The sequence below is a fragment of the Camellia sinensis genome, chromosome 12 (genome assembly GCF_055761805.1).
Source record: "Camellia sinensis isolate YWXY chromosome 12, ASM5576180v1, whole genome shotgun sequence".
NCBI lineage: Eukaryota > Viridiplantae > Streptophyta > Magnoliopsida > Ericales > Theaceae > Camellia > Camellia sinensis.
Genome location: NC_138972.1, coordinates 48,829,313 through 48,851,251, shown reverse-complemented (window position 1 = coordinate 48,851,251; position 21,939 = coordinate 48,829,313). Strand labels below are relative to the sequence as shown.

At 43.5% G+C, this 21,939-nt stretch overlaps 1 protein-coding gene across 1 annotated transcript; it reads left to right on the top strand.

The window, feature by feature from the left end:
• The first annotated feature begins 19,580 nt into the window (after window positions 1–19,580).
• On the top strand, window positions 19,581–20,675 carry LOC145803552 (uncharacterized). The gene is made up of 3 exons (XM_082896850.1): window positions 19,581–19,723; window positions 19,895–20,108; window positions 20,322–20,675. Exons 1-3 carry the CDS (start codon window positions 19,581–19,583, stop codon window positions 20,673–20,675), a joined length of 711 nt encoding a protein of 236 aa, XP_082752976.1.
• Window positions 20,676–21,939: the final 1,264 nt, after the last annotated feature.

Here is a 21,939-nt window from a genome sequence, read left to right as displayed (position 1 = left end):
TTCCATTACCCAACAACCCTTGTGAATTTTTTTCGTAAAACCCTTTCATTCCTCTACATTTTGAACCGATTGAAATTTGTTTTGGTTGAGTTTCGAGATTTCTCTTTGTTTTTCTTGGTTTCTTATGTGTTTACCGAAACTTTCCTTCTCCCCCTTTGATTTTCCACTCCCTCTTTCTTTTCTCTCTCCTAGGGTTTGGGTTTTTGGGATTTTCCACTCAAACTCACCCACCCACTCACTTTTCTTCACATTTCCTCATTTTCCCTTTATGGTTAGTGGTGAGATCCCCATTCCAGACCCTGCCATTAGTATTGGAGCCATTCTAGGTGAGGACATTGTGGCTGAGGATGTTCTCCTTCTTGTTCCTAAGCCCGAGTTTCTCCCTTTGGCTGACAGACCACTTGATGCGGCCACCTACCAACCCCGCTGTAGACCGCCCCAAACTCTACTCCGCGCGTAATGGCGCGAATTGTGCTCTAGCTACTACAGTTCGGACTCCTGTCACGGTTCTGAATCTAATCTCACAAAGTGCAATGTAAGACTGATAAATCACTAAAGAATCCAAATCCGGCAATTGGTTTTGAAAAATTAATTTTGAATCAAAAGTGCCAAACATGGACTGTTTTGCCAGATTTCAGAGTCGCCACCTAAATATTTTGTTTAGGAAAATTTAGGAAACCCTGACTCGTGCCTAAGGCCACGTGTCCGTCATCACCAAAGTTGTCTCAGCTCGGGAATTTGGGTACAAGAGGGGAAAGTCCTGAAATGAGCACCCCTGCTCGCCTGATCAAAGGATCGGCCTCTACAAACATGATATGTTGTTTTTGAAAACACATGTGTTCTTATTCCGGTTATTAATCTAACCTATTACATGATGCGTATAACATACAAGTATAGACTAAATCACTCAATTTGGAACAAAACATCTCATGTTTGTTTGTCGAAAATGGTTTGAAGTTGCTACTCGCAAGTAGGCTAAGTCGCGGATTTGCCACCCTCAAGTGGGCTTAAAACATGATGATTTCCCACTTCAAGTAGGCTTAAAATGCAGATTTTGATGAATTGTTCCAATTCAAGCAATGAAGCCTTCATCCACAGGCATTCATGCAGTTATATCAAATAAGCAAATAGCCTCATGACAAGCATGCTATCATGGCAGTCACTTACACACATGCAAGGATACTAAAGCGTAAACACTCACAGTGTACTTCGAGCCAAAAAAGAAGCTAGTTGGTAATCAATGCATGATCCTAGCTATGTTAAGAATGCCTAATGCAACACATGCAAAATGCAACTAAGATAGGCTCGGCTATTCTAAGATGTCATGTGAATGCAACTAGATAACATGTATTCAAATTGGTATTGAAATACAATACAGTTTGTATAATACGCCGACCCCGGTGCATGCAAGACAGATGAATGGATGCACACAGGCAAAGTATAAGTATGCTAATTGAAATATGCCCTAAACTAACCATCGAAAGCTGATAAGTAAAAGGGAGAAAGAAATGGGGTGGGAAGACATGCATCGCACACACGCACACTTATTACAACATGTTCCCTCTCGACGGAGGGTCCGAATAATAAGCTAACTAGCTAATCTAAGCTAATTAAACTAATTATTACAAACCAAAACTAATTAACTAATCCTAGTTAACTAATTAGTTATTACAACACAAATTGATTAGTTAAGCGCATTAACTAATTAAGTACAAAACCGTCAAACTAGCTAACTAAGTAAAGTAACTAAGTAAAACAGTTAAAAGGAGCCTCGGGGCGAGAAGTGCATGCATGCTCGGTCGCCTCACTTGGAAATCCATCACTATGCCCTGAATTTCCTCTGTTTGCATTTGATCTCTGGAAGGTGCACTGACTTCCAAATAGCTTCTACTCCAACATGGGAACCTCCTGGTGCATTGCCGACCAGAAAATGGTGCTGTAGACCACTTGTAGACTAGAAAAATTTGCTGTAGACCAGAAAAATTGGTCGGCCAGCCACTTTTACTGGTCTGCCGACCAGAAAATTCTGCCAAGCTCTAATTTGCTGCAACAGAGAACAAGAAGGGGCACAACAGTGTATTTGCAAGGTATGTGTGCATAACCACTCTCTCTATCATTTCTCAAGCTCAAGGGAGTACAGTTCTCGACTCTCGGGCCACCAACCGAGCATCGCAATGCACGATGGCCGAGAAGCCAAGTTTGCACAATTCAATGTCAATAAATGCACAAATAACACATAAGAGCCTCCACCTCTATCATGCTTGATCAAGAGGGTCAGCGACCAAGAAATGAGGCACGTTTCATCACTACAAGTATGAAACGTCCCTCGTTTCTTGTGTTTGGATTAACTTCCGATCCAAACACAAATGCAATGCAACAAACATGCAAACACAATGCAACAACACATGCAAACAGCATGCAATGCAATAAACATGCAAACAACATGCAAACAACATGAGCATGTCAAGTTAGAGTCCTTAAGCATGAAAGCTAGTGAAGGATACAACACAAGGGCTATGTAATGCAATGCTCAATGGACCAAACCAACCCCAAACTGACTTCATGCATGCCAAAACAAAGGCTAAAATGCTCTGAAATGATGGCATGAAATGCAAGATGGTGATGCTCATGCAATGGCTCATCAACTAAGCATAAGAGCACAACTCTCAAACGTGATTAAGAAGTGACAAATGTGAGAGTGTAGCTACACTATATGCACTGAAATCATGTGTGAAACGATGCCAAATCATCCAAACAACATAAGCATAGCATGCTAGAAGGCCTAAGGCAGAAGGCTACTAAAGGGGACTACACAAGAGGCATGCAATACATGGCACAAATGATTGAACCAAACATAGACAGAGCTCAATTAGGTCAAAACAAAGACCAAAACATGCTGGGATGGGAGCTCAAAAGCCTAGACAATCATGCATACGCATTGGCCCATAAGCAAGGCACAAAGGCATAACTCTTAAAAGCATTCAAAGAGTGAAGGAAGTGAGAACATGGCAATACTATATGCTCTGAAATAACATGTTAAATGATGCCAAGTCATGCACATGTCACAAATGAAGCATGCTAGGAGACTCAAAGCTTAAAACTAGCATAGGCACTTGCACTCTAGCTATACAAAGCAAGCCCCAAAAGGCCAAGAACACCTAAAATAGTCCTAAAGCAAGTCAAAATAATGCTAAAACATGTATGGAGTATAGCCAAGACAAGCTAGCGTGAAGGGCCAAAACACCAAGTACACTACGCCAATGAGCATGATTACACTACAAGTGTAAGAAGCAAATGAGGGATGCTCTAACTAACCAAAAACAGAGTTGTATCATGGCAAAATAACACCAAAAACACATTGATATGGCAGCCCAAAAGCTTAGGCAATATGGCATACATATTGGCTCATGTTTAGGGCATAAAGCACAACCCTCCAAAAGCATTGAAAGAGTGAAGCGTGGGAGAGTATGACCACACTACATACACTGAAATCACATATCAAATGATGCTAAATCATGCAAATAGCCCAAGCAATGCATGCTAGTGACTTGAAAACTCAAAGCTAGTGAGGAAGATTGCACTATGGCTATACAAAGCAAGGCATGCATGACCAAAACAACTTAAAATAGAGCTTAAGCATGGAAAAACATGAGTAAAAGCTTGCTGGAGTGGAGCCAAAAACATGCTAGAATGATGGTCCAAAGCATGATGCATGTTAGGCTAGTGAGTGGAATTGCACTACAAGTGCAAGGAGCATGCAGGAGATAACCAAACCAACCCAAAATAATGTTATGCCATGCTAAAATAAGGCCTAAGACATGATAAGATGGGGCCTCAAGGAGGTAGAAAAACATGCTAACTTGGTGAGACATCAACATAAGCACACAAGAGAAGAGGAGGGCGGACAACCCCCACCCATTTAGGGCCTCAAAACACACTTTCCACCACTGAAATTCCTCTGGAATTCAGTGGTGAAGAGGCCAAACAAAGGTGATCTCAAAGGCCTAAAGAGGTGGCACAAAACAAAGCAAAACAAGGCACAAAAAGGGGTAGACTACCCCCAACACCAAAGAGGCCTCAAACCAACATCTTAAACACTTGAAAATAAAGTTTTTTTACAGTTTAAAGTTAGGCCTAAAACATCATGCAAATAGGGCCAAAGACTTAATCAAAAACAAAGCTTTAAGAGGCTAGTTTCTTATCCTTGAAGAACAAGGACAAAGCAGCAACTCTAGTAACTTTTTTTGACCAAAAGCAATCCAAAAACCCCAAAACCAGCTTCAAGGTGCCTCAGCTCCAAAGCAAAGGTGTTTCACTAGGTGTTTGTGTACAAAAGTGTGAAGAAATGGCACTTTTGAGCACAAAATGGAACAAATATAGAAAGAGGGAGCAATATAGAGATAGAATGATATGTATAGCCCTCAACCAATTTTTTTGAACCTGAGACAAGAGGGAGGAGGCTCCCTTATATAGAATTCCAAGCTTCAAGCTTGTTGAACAAGCTAGAAGCTTGGTGCAATCCCTCCATACACGTGTATGGAGGATGCTTTCTGTGCCCAACAGCTAGCACAACTGGCAAGAAAAATATCTGCAGAAAGTGTAGGAAAGCTGCCGACCATTTGAAGTGGTCGACCGACCACTCCTACTGGTCGACCGGCCAGAAAACGTGGTCTACAAGGACAAAAAGTGGTCGACAAGGGGGGAAAGGTGGTCTGCACAGAGAAAGGAAGGTGGTGGCATGGCTGCCGACCACTTTAGGTGGTCCATAGACCACCCACCCTAGCTGGCAGGCCAGAAAATTGGCTGGCAGGGAAGAAAAGTGGTCTACAGGGGGAGAAATTGGTCTACACCCTTGTTCCACTCTCCAGGCAAGGGATAAGAAGGTTCGGTTCAAAACCAACCCAAAAAGGAAGCAAGACAAGAGTCCGCAAGGCGAGGCACTCAGCTGGAAGCCCTGAAAACTAGTCTACGGGCACAAAAAGTGGTCTACGAGAGGGAAAGGTAGTCTATGACTACAAAAAGTGGTCTACAGACCTCTGTTTCCCTATAGGCAAAGGCAACAAGGCATGGTCCAAAAACCAGGCCAAGAGGAGAACGTTAAGAGGTCCCGAGACAAGGCACTCGGCCAAAGGCTTCGGAAATCGGAAACTAGCCTACAAGAGGGAAAAGTAGTCTACGATTACAAAAAGTGGCCTACAGGCCTCTCTCTCCCTCCAGGCATGGTCTACAAACCAAGCCAAAACACAAAGAGTTCAGAGGCCCGGAGGCAAGGTACTCATCCGAAAACTCCGAGAACTTGAAACGAGCACAAACATGCGCAATCATCGAGCGCTCAGTCGATGACGTCTGAGTCTTAAGGTTGGTCAAAAATAGGGTGTCTACACCCGCACACACGCTCTGACCCCTGGCGATATCCAGAGATTTGAGGGCCTCATCCCAGGGATTGACGAGGACATCTTGCTACGAGATCCCGTAGAGCACTTGTTCGCCGACGTCTCCACGGTAAGCAATCTTTTCTTCTTTTTTGAACACAATTTGAATCTTGTAAGCAAATCTTTCTTTAATATAATGCAAATACTGACAACATTTCCATACTACAGGTGATAGCCTAGAGGATTAGTAGCTACGGGTCCATTTTCGGCCCCCGACATTGGTATAGGAGGCTCCTCCCAGCGATCCGCACATTAGTTGACGCTGCTGGCTTCGGGCCCTTCTGCTCAGACTGGTACAGATGAGGGTTAAGCCGTTGCTATATGAGGCCCTGGTGGAGAGGTGGTGGGACACCACTGACTCGTTCTACTTCTTATCGATCGGGGAGCTGACTCTGATCCCGTATGATTGCTCGATGCTTACTGGCCTGCGGATCGGGGTTAGCGGCCCGATCCCATTCAATCCTGATATGACATAGTGGAGAGCTGCACAGCTTCAGATTCTCAGGGCGATCCCAGATGCTGCCAGTTATGGAATGGTGTGATACAGCTCGTTCTTGGATCATTTCTTCTTCAGCTAGCTACCCCTGAGGAGATTGCTCAGTACACCCACGGATTTCTCATGTATCTCCTCGGTACTACCCTGTTTGTGAACAGGGAAAATACCATGGGGCAATACTTCTTCGGTGCGCTAGTGCATTTACCACAGGTGGTGGAGTACGACTGGGGTGGCGCCCACCTGGCCGCCCTATACTATTACATGAGTTTCGTATCCCACCGAAAGGTAGATTCACTGGGCAACTATTGGAGAGTTTGGGAGGTACACCTTACACTTCCTGTTTTGCTTTGCCTGTACTACTTATATCTGCTTCATTTATTCACTTGCAATTCCTCTACTTGTTTTCCTTTTGCAGCTGTGGGTTTACACGCATTTCACTTCCCTTGCCCCAGTTCTAGTGAGGCCGATTGAGTTGTCTATACCCCGCTCTCGGTACTATAACTCTCGATTCGAGCAGCGTCGGCGCGTAGACCGAGACTTCTCTTACTTCCGCCACTTCTTTGACATCGTCACCGCGGAGAGGGTAACAAAATCTGATACTAGTTTTTATCATTTACTGCTTTTACTATTTCCATACTGCTGTTTCCATACTGTTTAACCCTTGATATCTGATACTTGACTTGCATCTTTCATTCACAGATTGACTGGCTTCCCTGGGCAGGCATTCCTTAGGCAGCGAGGACAGCCTATGTTGCCGCATGACACGCCTCCACTATGTGGATTTTGTTCGAGAAGCCTTTTGGCAGGGCCTATTACTTGGGAAAGAGGTTCATTCGTCAGACTCAAGGCATAGCTGATCCTGACATCTCACATCCTCCCTCTTCAGGCATGAGGTTAGTTGATGATCTCCAAGATGGACACCAGATTGACTTCCTTATGTTAGGGGAGGACGGTGATCGGTACCATGAGCCTGGCAACTTCATTTCCTTCTTATAGACTCGGGTGATGGTCCCTCTTATTAGGGGTATGGTCCGTGCACTTCCTAAGGCTGCCGTTGCCACTGCCGCTACCGCTACCAGAGGTGTTCCCGCTGCCGCTCCCGTTCCTGGGCTTCCTACGATATCGACAGAGGTCGTATACATGCGACCAGGCAGGGTAATCAAATAGATTCCTCTTGAGCATATTGAGGAGAGGGATCACAGGTTAGTGATTGTTCCCGGCATTGAGCAGGTACATACTTCTTTATATGTCTGCCCACTGCGCTTTTATTATTTCTGCGCACTGTGATTTATTATTTTGTTTCATATTCTCAAGTCTTCTCTCTTTTGCAGGTGCCTACGAGGTATGCTGATGACCTTCTTCGGATGGTTGACCGACTGTTTCTCATGGTGCGGAGGAAATAGACTGCTCTGGTTTCTCATGGGATTAAGGTACACTTTGTCCATAGTCTACTATTGTTGCAAACTTGCCCATAAATCTGCTGAGTCTATCCTGATATCTATACTTTTTTAGCTTGAGCCAGCACCAGTTGCACATGCAGGACCTCCTCTAATTGGGAGGATGAGAGGAAGACGGGGCCAGAGAGAGACAGATGATGGGCTGATTGAGGGAGAGGTAGAGTGAGACAGCGCTCGCCCTCTGAGGATTCCTTTGATGAGTACACGACCCTCGAGGACGAGGGGGATGAGGCCAACATCCAATTCAGCAAACCTAGCGATGACAGCAATGCGCCTCCTCCCCAGCCAAGAAGGAAGAGGGCGAGGATGGGTTGATTTTACTTTTCTTTTCTTTTCGCTTTGTAATTAGGAACTATGTAGCTTCAGATAGACCTCTATATTTTTTTTTGAAGACTTTTCTTTTGTTTTTGGTTTTTGTAAAACAATGATCGGTGTTGGACCCACCAGTTTATGGAGAAAAAAAAAATTTGTGGATGACTTTTCTTGCATAAAAACATGTGATGAATGAATGGTGCAACCGTGCATAACAACCTTGTACAAGACTTTAAAACTGTGAATGCTTGCTCTTGTATTCATTCTTGAATCGAATAACAACCTACATCCGGACAAAATGTAAAACACAACTCGATAACGGAAAAGCACAATGAAAATAACCTAAAAATGCTAAAAAACACTTGATACAAACAAAACAAAACAAAACTCAAAATATAGCTGCAGTACACCAAGGCAAAGCTACCCTTTTTCTACAATTGCACTGGCTTGGGCTGACACTTAGACTCGGCTGGGTCCAAATAGGCACGATCGGGCTCCAATGAGGCACAGGCGGGCCCAAAAATGATGTCGGTGGGTGCAGTCCAGCTGTCATGCACTGTTTCTTCCCAAACTCTATAAAAGGTGCTCTAATGTTGTTTTTTTGGCAAAATAGCAAATCTTTGATATTTTCCTCTCAAGATGGAGATTTTTCTCAACAATAAGCTCCGAGACTAGATAGCCACTTTGGATGGCTCAAAAAAAATGAATTTTCGCGGTTTTGGCATAAACACTCTTTTTCCTTTGAGCCGCACTTCTCTTTGTTTTCCGTTCCTCCACGCCGTGGTCCGATGTTGGAACCCAGTTACGCATGTGTTTCGCTTCGGATCACAAGAAATGTGCCCTTTTCTCGAAGAATTTTAAGCTTTAATGGCATCCTGGCATGACGAAGAAATCATGTTGCTACCCCGTTTCAGCCATGCATGGGCACTTGCACAAATGTGTGGGCTTTCATTACACGAGGCTCGGTCCCTAGCTCATAATGGGGAGCTAGATATACCCAGCTTAATTCATCGATTTTCTGTCATCGGAAACATGAGTGACCTTCTCTGGCGACCTTCTCTAGCTGCAATACACCAAGGCAAAGCTACCATTTTTCTACAATTGCACTGGCTTGGGTTGACACTTAGACTCGGCTGGGTCCAAAGAGGCACGACCGGGCTCCAATGAGGCACGGGCGGGCCCAAAAATGATGTCGGTGGATGCAGTCCAGCTGTCATGCACTGTTTCTTCCCAAACTCTATAAAAGGTGCTCTAATGTTGTTTTTTTGGCAAAATAGCAAATCTTTGATATTTTCCTCTCAAGATGGAGATTTTTCTCAACAATAAGCTCCGAGACTAGATAGCCACTTTGGATGGCTCAAAAAAAATGAATTTTCGCGATTTTGGCATAAACACTCTTTTTCCTTTGAGCTGCACTTCTCTTTGTTTTCCGTTCCTCCACGCCGTGGTCCGATGCTGGAACCCAGTTACGCATGTGTTTCGCTTCGGATCACAAGAAATGTGCCCTTTTCTCGAAGAATTTTAAGCTTTAATGGCATCCTGGCATGACGAAGAAATCATGTTGCTACCCCGTTTCAGCCATGCATGGGCACTTGCACAAATGTGTGGGCTTTCATTACACGAGGCTCGGTCCCTAGCTCATAATGGGGAGCTAGATATACCCAGCTTAATTCATCGATTTTCTGTCATCGGAAACATGAGTGACCTTCTCTGGCGAGGTTACCACCAACACCCTCTACTTATGTTTGTTTGCACACTTCCTACTTGCCCCTAGTTACAGTGGAGCTAGCATTAGGTTAATTAAAGTGGCCCAATGCCTGAAAGAGGGTAAGAGTTGCATGGGTTTGGCACTGGCCGAGACCTTGATGGGTTTAAATGCTTTTCATCGGTGAGAGACTACTCGATTTGCAGGGAGTCCACTACTTCTTTAGGTATTGTTTCCCACCATTTCTTATTTATGATTCCTCGCATCACTCGGCAATCACTCTCTATTTTTATCTAAAAAACCCTTTTCTTACTTTTCCCTCATCGTACACCTCCCTATTCTTTAATCTCTCTTATTTTTCATTCCTTTCCAGGTATGGCTCACGGATAAGCTGAAAGTGGTGGACCCTTGCTCGTGTATTCAGCCAGAGCTTACTTCTTTCGGCAACGACTAGTGGACTTCCCTTCGGAGGGATGGTGGTGCGATTGGATGTACAGCGGATCTATGGCTGACATAGCTTGGCGTTGTCCCTAGCTCAATTTGACTGAGATGAGCTACCGCATGTCTCGACAACCGGGTATACAGTTGATTAGCCTTACGCACTGTGTGTTCTATTTCCCTTTCCAGTTCAGACACCAGTTTGGACATGATCAGACTTGTCCGGAAGAAGGGATAGAATACCTGGCTCCATTCCCCATTCGTGCTCCGCACTTGACTCGGTACCTCACTGCTTGGAGGACGAGAGAACTTCTAGCCCTGCCCCTAGCTTCAATTACACCCTTTCTAGCGAGTGCTTGGCTTGGCACGAGGCATAGATTGGGCCATCTTTGGCTGCAAAGACCTCCACGAGTGTGAGAAGAAGACACAGGACCACTTGACTTGTTTGTGCCCCTAGTTTTATTACTTTGTCTTTTCTTTTCAAGTTTTTATGATGTAAAAGCAACTTTGGTTTAATCAAAAGTTGGAGAATGTACTTGTGTTGAAATCAATAAAATTAAAGTTGCGAGCATTGAAAATTTTCCTTTTTGGTCCCAAAAATGGTCTAAGTTGTAAAAATTAAAATTTTGAGAAAAATCAATTCATTAAAATGTTTCAAAATGATTTTCCAAAACGATCACCACCTGACACACACAGAATCAATCCTTAAGGTGTACAACCCCAAATCAGAAGATCATAAGTGCCCATGATTGTATTCATCATCACTGCTCTGTCTTGCAACTGGCCATTCTACCAAATGAAGATGACACAACCCGGATAGAAGACAATGGATAGAGATGGCCTGAGCAAACAAATGGACAGAACAGTTGAGTTGGAAATGGTTATGGCCGAACTTCGGGATGAAGTTGCCTACATATCCCAAAGATGGGAATCGGGCTTTACATAGTTCGGTTCAAGTTCGCTTGAGTATTAATTCTCGCCTTTTGCGCTCTAACTTTTGCCAAAGCTACCCTTTCGGGTTTTCAACCTTGCGAGCTCTGTTTTTCTTTGTTTCTAATTTTTCATGCTCTAACTTTTGTCTAGGTCGCCCTTTCGGGTTTTCGGCCTAGAGAGCCTCTCAGGGGTAATATTTCTTCAACTTGTCCATGTTGATCGGCTGGGAAAACTCCAAGCCATCTAAATCTGTAAGCATAATAGCCCCTTCTGACTAAATTGACTTGATGATATAAGGACCAGTTCAATTAGGTCTGAACTTGCCCCTAGGATCATGGATGGGGGCTCGGTTGTCTTTCAATGCCATATCTCATTCCTTGGGATTTTTGGACTTAACCTTCTTGTTGAAAGCCCTAGCAATTCTGCATTGGTAACCCTGGATATGGTACATTGCCTTTAACCTCCTTTCGTCAAACAACATCAACTCTTCAAACCTGCTCTGTTGTCAATCCGCCTTTGCTATCTAACACTCAGCCATAACATGCAGCGACTGTTCTTCAATTTCAATTGGTAGAACAGTTTCCATCCCCGTACACTAGAGAATATGGAGTAGCCCCCGTGGATGTTCGAATTGACGTTCTGTAGGCCTAAAGAGCAAATGGTAGTTTATCCGGCCAATCTCTATAGGTCTCTACCATCTTCTGCGGGATGTTCTTTACATTGTTATTTGCGGCTTCAATAGCTCCGTTAGTCTGTGGTCTATACGTTGATGACTTATGAAAAGTCATGTTATATTTCTCGAGCAAATCGACCACCTCTTTCTTGAAGTGCGAACCGTTGTCTGAGATGATCTCATTCGGCTCCCTGTACCTACAGATAATGTTGTTTTTGATGAACTTGGCCACATACGATGCCTTTAACATAGAGTAAGATTGAGCTTCCACCCACTTAGTAAAGTAATCAATCACCATCAGGATGAACTCATGTCCATTGGAGCCTTTTGGCGAGACTGCCCCAATGACGTCAATTCCCCAGATTGAGAAAGGCCATGGTGAAGTCATGTTATAGAGCTTTGATGGTAGGATATTCATGCGATTAGCATGGACTTGACATTTGCAGCATCGCCGCACAAAACCAATACAATCCTCCTCCATAGTTGACCAATAATAGCCTTGCCTGAGGATTTTCCAGGCTAGCATCACACCATTCATGTGTGCTCCACATTCTCCACCATGGATGGCCTCTATGAGACGCTTCGATTCCTCTTCTTCCACACACAGCTTGTGCATTCCCAGATGGCCTCTCTTGTACAGCTTACCCCTGCAGATGATGAATTCAACGGCCAGGGGTTCTTTTCTAGAAAATTCCAAATGTCGTAATACCAGGGGTTCTTGTCTTACACCTCATCTACTGCGGCTACTGAAAAGGTCACATAAGCAGGCATATATTTCAATTTGATAATAATCGGACGCATCTTCACCCCCAATTGGTATGTCTACCATGAAAGATAGAGTTGTTAGTGCATCAGCAAACCGGTTGTTCTCTCTTAGCAGATGTGTGAACATTAGCTTTTCAAACCTTGAAATCAGAATATCTAGGGCCTAATGATAAGCCTTCATGTTCTCTTCCTTGACCCTCAAATCCCCATTGGCTTGAGAAACAACCAGGCTCGAGTCTCTGATGACGTTCAATTTTATTGCCACTAGTTCTAGGGCAGCTTCCAATCCATCAATACACGCCTCATATTCTGCTTCGTTGTTGGACACTCTGAAACGGAGTTTGAAAGAAGGGAATGTGGGAATCATCGGGTGTTATGAGCAACACACCTATCCCATAACCATATTGATTAGGCGCTCCGTCGAAGTACATTGTCCATGTTTCCTCTTCTACATGCAGAATGTCTTCATCTGGGAATAGGTACTTTACTACCTCATCTCTTTTTACTGGGTGGTTTGCTTGGAATTCCGCTACTGCTCTTCTTTTAATTGATTTGCGCGTGACATACTTGAGATCAAATTCGGAGAGAAAAAACAACCAACGAGTTAGCCTACCCGTAAGTATTAGTTTCTCAAAGAGATATTTGATGGGATCTAATCTCGAAACTAGAATTACAGAGTGAGCTAACAAGTAGTGCCTTAACTTCCTAGTAGCTCATACCAAGGCTAAGCAAGCTTTCTCCAGGGGAGTGTAACGGGTTTCATAGTCCAACATCTTCTTGCTAAAGTAGTAGATGGCCTTCTCCACCTTAGCTTCAGATTCCTGAGCAAGCATGCACCCCATGGTCAAATTTGTCACTAACAGGTACAAGATCAATGGCTTCCCCGGTTCTGGTGGTGACAGTACAAGTGGATTCTGCAAGTATTGCTTGACTTGCTCGAAGGCAAACTGACATCGATCGTCTCATTAGAACTTATTGCCTTTCTTCAGGAGACCAAATAGTGGTTCGCAAGTCAAGGTTAATTTTGAGATAAATTGTCTTATGAATTGCACTTTACCCAGAAAGCTATGCACCTCTTTTTCAGGCTTAGGTGGTGGCATTTCTAAGATGGCCTTGATTTTGGAAGGATCTACTTCAATTTCCCTTTGTGTAATCAGAAATCCCAATATTTTTCCTGCAGTCACCCCAAAGGTGCATTTCTGTGGGTTCAACCTTAATTTGTACTCCCTGATCCGTTGAAAGAATTTTTCCAATGTAGTGTAATGGCCTTCTCCCTCCTTGGACTAGACAATCATGTCGTCCACATACACCTCAACTTCTTTGTGGATCATGTCGTACAAGATCATGGTCGCAGCCCTAGCATTTTTCAGCCCAAAAGGCATAACTTAGTAACAGTAAGTACCCCATGGCGTAGTGAAAGCAATCTTCTCTTTGTCCTCTGGTGCCGTTAGAATTTGGTTATACCCGAAAAACCCATCCATGAACAAAAGTAAGGCATAACCAGTAGTGAGATCTACCAACTCGTCGATGTGCGGCAGTGGGAAGTCATCTTTCAGACAAACTCTGTTCAGATCCCAGAAGTTGACGCAAAATCTGATTCTGCCATCCTTCTTTGGAACTGGAACGATATTAGCTAGCCAAGTTGGATACTCAGACACTATCAAGAAACCTGCCTCAATCTGTTTGGTGACCTCTTATTTAATTTTCAACGCCCAATCTAGACGAGCTCTGCACAGTTTCTGTTTAATTGGTCGAGCCTCTGGGTCAAGAGGGATCCAATGATGTACAATCTCATGATCGATTCCAGGCATGTCTTCGTAGGACCACACGAAAACATCTTTGAAATCTTTTAATAAAACGATTAAATGCTTGCTTTCCTCCGAAGACAATGTGGACCCGATCTGGACCAAGCGAGGATCCTCCTCAGTACCCACGTTAATTGCAACGATTTCATTTGTATAGGGCTTAATATGCCTCTCCTTCTCGTGATCAACCAAAATTTTCAAAACCCGAGGAATTTCTTCCTCTTCGTTTAAATCAAAATTTTGAAAATCAAGAACAATGCAACAAACAAAAGGCATAGAGAAGTAAGTGAAATCTATAGCATTCCCATTCAAAAAGTCCGAATCTTCTGTTACAGTAGACTCAAAAGAAAAACTCACAGACAACCTAGACAAGACCTTGGCATCCGGGTTACCACTCCCGGAAGTACCAGACTCAGAAGAACTCGAATCTGACTCCGACTCCACAGACTTAGTGGAACCAAATTCGGACTCACTATCCGATTCAAAACTGTTGATGGTGCCCTTTTCAAACTTCTAGACCAGACGTGGAGCGTCAGATGTGTCCATGATGAGACCAGTGAAATCTACTGCCGGTTTGTCCTCGATCATTGAGACAGTAAAACTATCCCCCAAGTTGACGAGCTTAGTTCTAGCATTAGAACTTATTAGTAGATCAACCAATGCTTTCCCCAACAGCTCCTCTTCGTTGTCGATGTCCAAGCTGGCAATCCTGCCTTGATCTGTATTGATGCTCAGGTCCGTCTTCTCATCCTTCTTTTTCAGTAACTGGTGCTCGAAGAAGATTTCGAACCCTGGGTACCTGGTCTTTGTTTCCCGATCAAACCAAGGCTCTAGAAATCCACAACATGAGAAATCTTCCCCTTGACGAACAAAGCGTCCGTTTAGGGTTCCCCAAATTGGCCTGTGGACTAATTCATATTGCCCTCCAGTCCTTTTTGCTTTAATTCTTCTTCTCAACTCATCCCCCTTCCTTTGGCAGTCTGCAGCGGTAGGTTTGTACTCCAGCCTAAAAGCATAGGGGTTATGACTCATCTCTTTGGCAATAGTACCTCCCTGCCTGCCACTCCTGTCCAATCCTGATCCTGAAATATGCCCTTTTTTGTTCATCATGTAGATGGACTGGGAGCTTACGTAGTTCCCGTTATCTTCCGCCATGATAGTTTAGACCAACTACGCCTTTGTCAAAGAGAAGTTGGAGAGGAACACGTCCTCTTCCCCATGTATGATTTCCAGCAAGGGTGTGGTAGTTCCCTAGGAAGGGTGAATTGTAGAATTGCCGTACACAGTAGCAATCCCGCCTTTAAAGGGATATTTCACCAGTTGGTGAACAATTGATGAAACTGCCTTCATCTAATGTAGCCATGGCCTAGGAGTAGATTGAAAGTTGCTGGTACATCCATGACATGGAATTCCATCTCATGCTCAGACGGGCCGATTAGTATGTGGCTCTTGAACATTCCCATAACATCTCAGCTAGTGTTATCATAAGCTGGAACGGCTTGGGTTATGGACTTGAAGTTAGCCGGTTTCAAACCTATGGCATAGGCAGTTGTCGCCGGACACACATTAATCGCCGAGCCAGTATCCACTAGTACCATTGGGATCCATTTCTTTTGGCTCTCCAGCATCATGTATAGGGGTCTGGTTCGCACCCTCAGTTGGTAACTCTTTATCTGTGAAGGATATCACTGGCGTAGCATCCTTGGAGGTGACCAACAACACCAGTTGGTCAATGGTGGTGTCGATGGGTAGTTTCCTCTTGTTCATGGCCTCTAGCAGCGCCTGCCTATGTTCCCGGGAAGCCATCAGCAACCCCTAGATTGATATGTCTACCTGAATTTTCTTGAGCTATTTCAAGACCAGGTCTTCCTTGACATCTTTCCCTTTTGATTTCTCTACCTCTTTCCCAGAGGATTCTGGCTGATCTAAAGTCAGGGGTTTGAAATACTGACCACTGCGGGTCATATGATTAATCTCGTCAGTATATCACGTATCATCAGGGGTATCGGCTTTCCACCTTCGTCAGTGTACGCATGACTTCGATCACTGTCTTCCTGCCACTCTCATGCGGTCATTGCTGGGCTATTATCAGGTTCTACCTGGAGCATGTTCACATCACGCCCCCCGTCATCATACCATTCCTCCTCCACAATAGTTTTGGTTTCTACATTCTAGTACTTCCTGAGCTTTCTTGGCATTCTTTTCCTGTCACTAGGTTCCCACTTAGGCTTTCCCGTGCTTTAGACATCTACAACTGTTGGCTCGGTCTTTGCTTTTCCTTTCCTTTTTTCCGGCTCTAGGGCCATCTTTCTCTATATTTCTTCTATTCTTTCCCGTTGGAATTGCTCTAACACTTGTTCCTTCTCAGTTAAAGGTACAGTCTCAGCCTCGCTGCTATCACCAACTTTCCCTTCTTTTACAGTCTCTCTCGTTTGCTCCTCCACATCTAAGTCCACTTCACTTAACCACCCATTGCTAGTTTCGGGTTAACTTGGATCCCACCACCCAATTTGTGTACTACCCACATCTTCTTCTTCAAAGAGGTAAAGGTTCTCAAGATCTTCCTCCAGGTCAGCCAAGTCCTCCTCTAATTCAGCCAAGTCATTTAGGCCTTATTCAAGCCAATCATTCTGATTTTGCCCTAGTTTATCTTCCCCAATGGCGTTGATGCTGAGGAAGTTCGGCAGTATGACTACTGGCTTTGGCTGATCAACGGCCACAATGTACAAGCTGGGGTCAAAATCCTCTGCAAGTGAGGCCCCTTTCTTTATGACTTGGGTGTCAGACAACCCCTTTTCTAGTGCATTTTCCCTCTTATCCGCCTCTACCGCCATAGGCCCTTGTTGGGTTTGTGGTATTATGTCCATTATACATATGCCCATGTTTTCCAGAATAACCACCTCTAACGTAGGTAGATGGGATGGGGTAATATATGTGCTGAGGTTAAAGGTGGGTGGTAGTGTATGGGTTAGGTTAATGTTTCTAGGTGGGGGGACTTGGTTATGAGCGGGAAGTGGATTGGTGGTTATGTTTGGTTTGGCTAGTGGAGCGATGATTTTATTGTCACTAAGATCATGGATCTCATACGCAAGTGGTAACATGGGTTTGTGAGGTGACAATGCTGTTGGTGGAAAATGCAATACTGGGTAGGGTCATGTCTAGGTGGTAGTAGGTCAGGGAGGGGTCAAGGATCGAGAGGCTTAATGTGTCATTTCTCCATTAGGAGTTTAAGGGCATGGGTTGGGCTCATGTATAGGGGGTAAAGGTTCTTCGATTCTTATTTGGGCCGATAGGTTGTAGGGGTTGTGAGGTTGTTGCGGCAAAAGGATCAGCCATTTTGGCCGCTGTGATGACAGTACTGAATTGAAATGAAAGCAAGGAAAAAGTTGACAAGCTTATACCTCTTGAAGAGAGCAAGCTTTGGTTGTAAGCCAAACTTGATCCTAGAACACTCTCAAGGTTGACTTATGATTCTTAAGGCTCAACCGAGGCTCCAAGGTTCAGCTCTAAGGGTGTCTATAATGTATGGATATGGTTCAAGGATGATATAATATCACAAACCCAGCTTGCTAAGGAAGAAGGAGCTCTCAAAGATTTTTTACACTCTTGGAAATTTTTCTAACCCTCAAAATAGAGATATTAGCTCGTATTATAGAATTTAAGCCAAATAGGTCACAAATATCTTAAAAAATAGATAGCTGGCTGATTCCTGCCCAAAATAGTGTTTCTCCTCCAAAAGACACGATCGGCTCCAAATGGCCACGACTAGCCCCCAATGAGGCACGGCCGAGCCCCAATGTGGCTCCCCTGTTCCTTTGGTTCAGGCTCAATGTGTGTTGGCACAGTGCTAAAAAATGGATTTTTGTGGTATATAGGTATAGAAATAGCCTGGGTATGGAAGGTTGAGATTTTTTAGAGCTAAAAACTAGATTCCTTCGTTGAGAATTCGAAACATTGACAACGTAGCTGTCATCATCGAGTGCTTAGGACAAAGTGCCAAAGTCTTACGGGTGGTCAAAAATGAGGTGTCTACAGATAGGAAACATGATTTAGGATTATGATAGAGGGGGTTCTATGGCATCCAAAAATTTGAAGAGTTCTACGTCTTCTCATCTACCGCCGTTATCGGTCGTGTCATTAAATGCTATGTCGGGAAAGAGTACGGAAAGTACGGGACAAAGTGGGATCACTTGTTATCGATGTGGTGAGTAGGGTCACAAGTCCATTACATGTCCATGGAGGGGTAACCAATAACATCAGCCTTCTACTCGTCCTCAGAATCAAACCGTGGGTGGAGTTCAATGGCCATTTACTATCAATGTGACCAGCCAAGTCATATGAAGAAGTTTTGTCCCCAGATTGTTGAAATGGCTAGTGCTTCAAGGTTTCAGGCAGGGCAGAGCTAGAGATAGACTCATCAGCTAGTTCAGTCTGGACAGGCATCTAAAGTTATACATGGGGCTACCTCCGCACAGTTTGTGCAATATGCTTATTATCAGAGGGTTGGGTAGAGTGAACAGAGACCCCAAGGGAGAGTCTATGATGTTACCGCATCTAAACAGTCGACCGGGCCAATGGTGATACGAGGTACATATCTTATATATAATACTTGGGCCAATGTATTGATAGATATAGAGGCATCTCACTCATTCATAACATCAACATTTGCATCCATATTGGGGTTAGAGGCTGAACCATTAAAATCTTCTCTTGTGGTAAAATCACCGGTTGTGGGTAAGATGGTATTAAACCATAGGTGTCGCGGGTCTGTGATTAAAGTTGTTGTCCACCTACTTCCTTTTAGTTTGGTGTTGTTAGATATGACAATTTTTGATGTTATCTTCGGTATGGACTGGTTGTCCTCTTATCGTGTTGTAATAGATTGTTATCGTAGGAGAGTTACAGTGTGTACGGCTAGGGGTGCCTGTTTTTATTTTGTGGAAGATAGAACTGATAGACTTTTAACATTGTCATATGACTCTCATAGTTGAGGCAAATTCACTTCCCTTCTTATAACTTTGATGGGTGACAGGAATAGTGAAACGCGAGGGGTATTCCCTAGGGTGGTTTGTGATTATTTAGATGTCTTTTTAAATGACCTCACCGAGCTACCATCTCATCGTGAGGTTGAGTTTTCTATAGACCTAGTGCCGATTACGACACCCATTTCTATGTCACCTTACAGATTCGCTCCGGCAGAGTTGCTGGTTTCGAAGGAGCAATTACAAGAGTTGTTAGACAAGGGTTTTATACACTCTAGTACTTCACCCTAGGGAGTGCCGACTTTCTTTTCCAAAAAGAAGGATGGTTCATTAAGGTTATGCATTGATTACCGTAAGCTGAATAGGGTCACGATGAAGAATAAGTACCCGTTGTCTTGAATAGATGATCTTTTTGACCAAGTTAAGGGCTTTCAGTGTTTCTCAAAGATAGATCTAAGATCGGGTTATCATTAGTTACACGTGAAAGAAGAAGATATTCCTAAGACGGCCTTTCGTACTCGATATGGCCACTATGAATTCCTTGTGATACCATTTGGTTTAACCAATGCTCCTGCCACCTTTATGGACTTGATGAATTGGGTTTTTCGAGAATATCTCGACAAGTTTGTGGTAGTCTTTGTAGATGATATTTTTATATATTCACCATCTAAGAAGGAACATGAGGTGCACCTTCACATTGTGTTACAATTACTTAGGGAGCACAGGTTATATGCTAAGTATGAGAAATGTGAGTTTTGGCTCTTCGAGGTGAAATTTTTGGGTCACGTTGTTTCTAAGGATAGGGTTGTCGTAGATTCTTCGAAGATCGAGGCACTATAGAATTGGGAGCGACCTAGGAATGCATTTGAGATCTGTAGTTTCTTGGGTCCTGTCAGTTACTATAGACGGTTTGTGAAAGACTTCTCGTCGTTAGCTTCTCCATTGACTAGGCTAATGAGAAATGGAGTGAAGTTCGTTTGGAATGAATCATTTGAGAAATCCTTTTTAGAGCTGAAGGCTAGATTAACCACTGCACCAGTTTTGGTCATTCCAGAAAGAGATTTGGGTTATACTATATACTATGATGCCTCTAGGGAAGGTTTGGGATGGGTTTAGATGCAAGAAGGTAAGGTATTACTGTAAGGTAAGGTAGTGGCGTACGTTCCGCGCCAATTGAAAACCCATGAAACAAATTACCTGACTCATGATTTAGAGTTAGCTGCAGTTATTTTTGTCCTAAAACTGTGGAGACATTACTTGTATGGAGATAAATTTGAGGTGTTCTCAGATCATAAAAGTCTTAAATTCCTATTTTCCTAAAAGGATTTGAATTTACGTCAAAGAAGGTGCATGGAATTTTTAAACGATTACGATTTTGAATTATACTACCATTCCGGAAAAGCCAATGTGGTGGCTGATGCTTTAAGTAGAAAATCTGTGAGTACTATTGCCAATCTTGTAATTAGGGAATGGGAAATGTTGGGTGATTTGGGTGAATTTGATTTGCATCTTAGTGAATTTTCTAAACATGCCACTTCATTTTCTGTCCTTACACAATCGATGCTTGTTACTCATGTTATAGAGGCACAACAGGATAACTTGAAAGTTGAAACAATGAAGGAGAAAATTTCACAAGGGAAAAGGGAAAAAGGGTTTGAGGGTGGATTCCAATTTTAATGTTCGGTATCTAGATTGCCTTTTTGTACCTGAATCGTGTAGAGATGAGGTACTTTGGGAATTTCACCACTCTTGTCTTGCAGTACATCCGGAGGGCACAAAAATGTACCATGACATTAGCCAACAATTTTGGTGGAGGGGTATGAAGCGGGATGTAGCTTCTTTTGTGTCCAAGTGTTTAACTTATCAACAAGTCAAGGTATAACATCAACGACCAGCCGGGTTATTGTAGCCCTTGCCTATCACAGAATGGAAGTGGAAACGTATCACTATGGACTTTGTTTCGAGCCTCCCTAGAACACAAAAGGGTAATGACACAGTTTGGGTGGTGGTGGATCGATTAACTAAGTCCGCTCATTTTCTCGCTACACGTATGGAGGACTCAGTTGATTACCTGGTAGAACTTTATGTTAAAGAGATTATCTAGCTTCATGGAGTTTTGGTAAGTATTGTCTCGGATCGAGACCCTTGTTTTACTGTATGGTTGTGGCAAAGCCTACAAACTGTTATGTGCACTCAGTTAACTTTTACCACCGCTTACCACCCACAAACCGATGGACTGTCCGAGTGCACTATCCAAATCTTAGAAGATATGTTAAGAGCTTGTGTACTAGATTTTAAAGGTTCTTGGGAGAGACACCTACCTTTAATGGAATTTGCCTACAATAATAGTTTTCAAGCTAGCATTAGGATGGCTTCTTTTGAAGCTTTGTATAGGCAACCATGTAGGTTACTGATGTGTTGGACTAAGGTGGGGGACTCACCTATGCTTGGACCGAAATTGTTCGTGAGACCACTGAGAAAATAGCTCTCATTTGGAAACAGTTAGTAATGGCTCAGAGTCGACAAAAGAGCTATGCAGACCGGAGGAGAAGACCCCTATCTTTTGATGTGGATGATCATGTATGTTTGAAGATATCGCCTAGAAAAGGTTTAATGAGGTTTGGTCAAAGAGGAAAATTGTCATCTAGGTTCATTGGTCCCTTTGACATTATAGAATGGGTGAGAGAGGTAGCTTATCACCTTGCATTGCCACCGCAATTATCTGGAGTGCACGATGTGTTTCATGTCTCCATGCTTCGCAAGTATGAACTTGATCCTTCCCATGTCTTGGATTGGACAAATTTAGAGGTGAACAATAATGCTTTATATGAAGAGAGACCGATGAAGATCTTAGACACTCGGGAACAAATTTTGAGAGGCAAAGTCATTCCTTTAGTTAAAGTGTTATGGCATCACCATGGGGCGGAAGAGGCCACTTAGG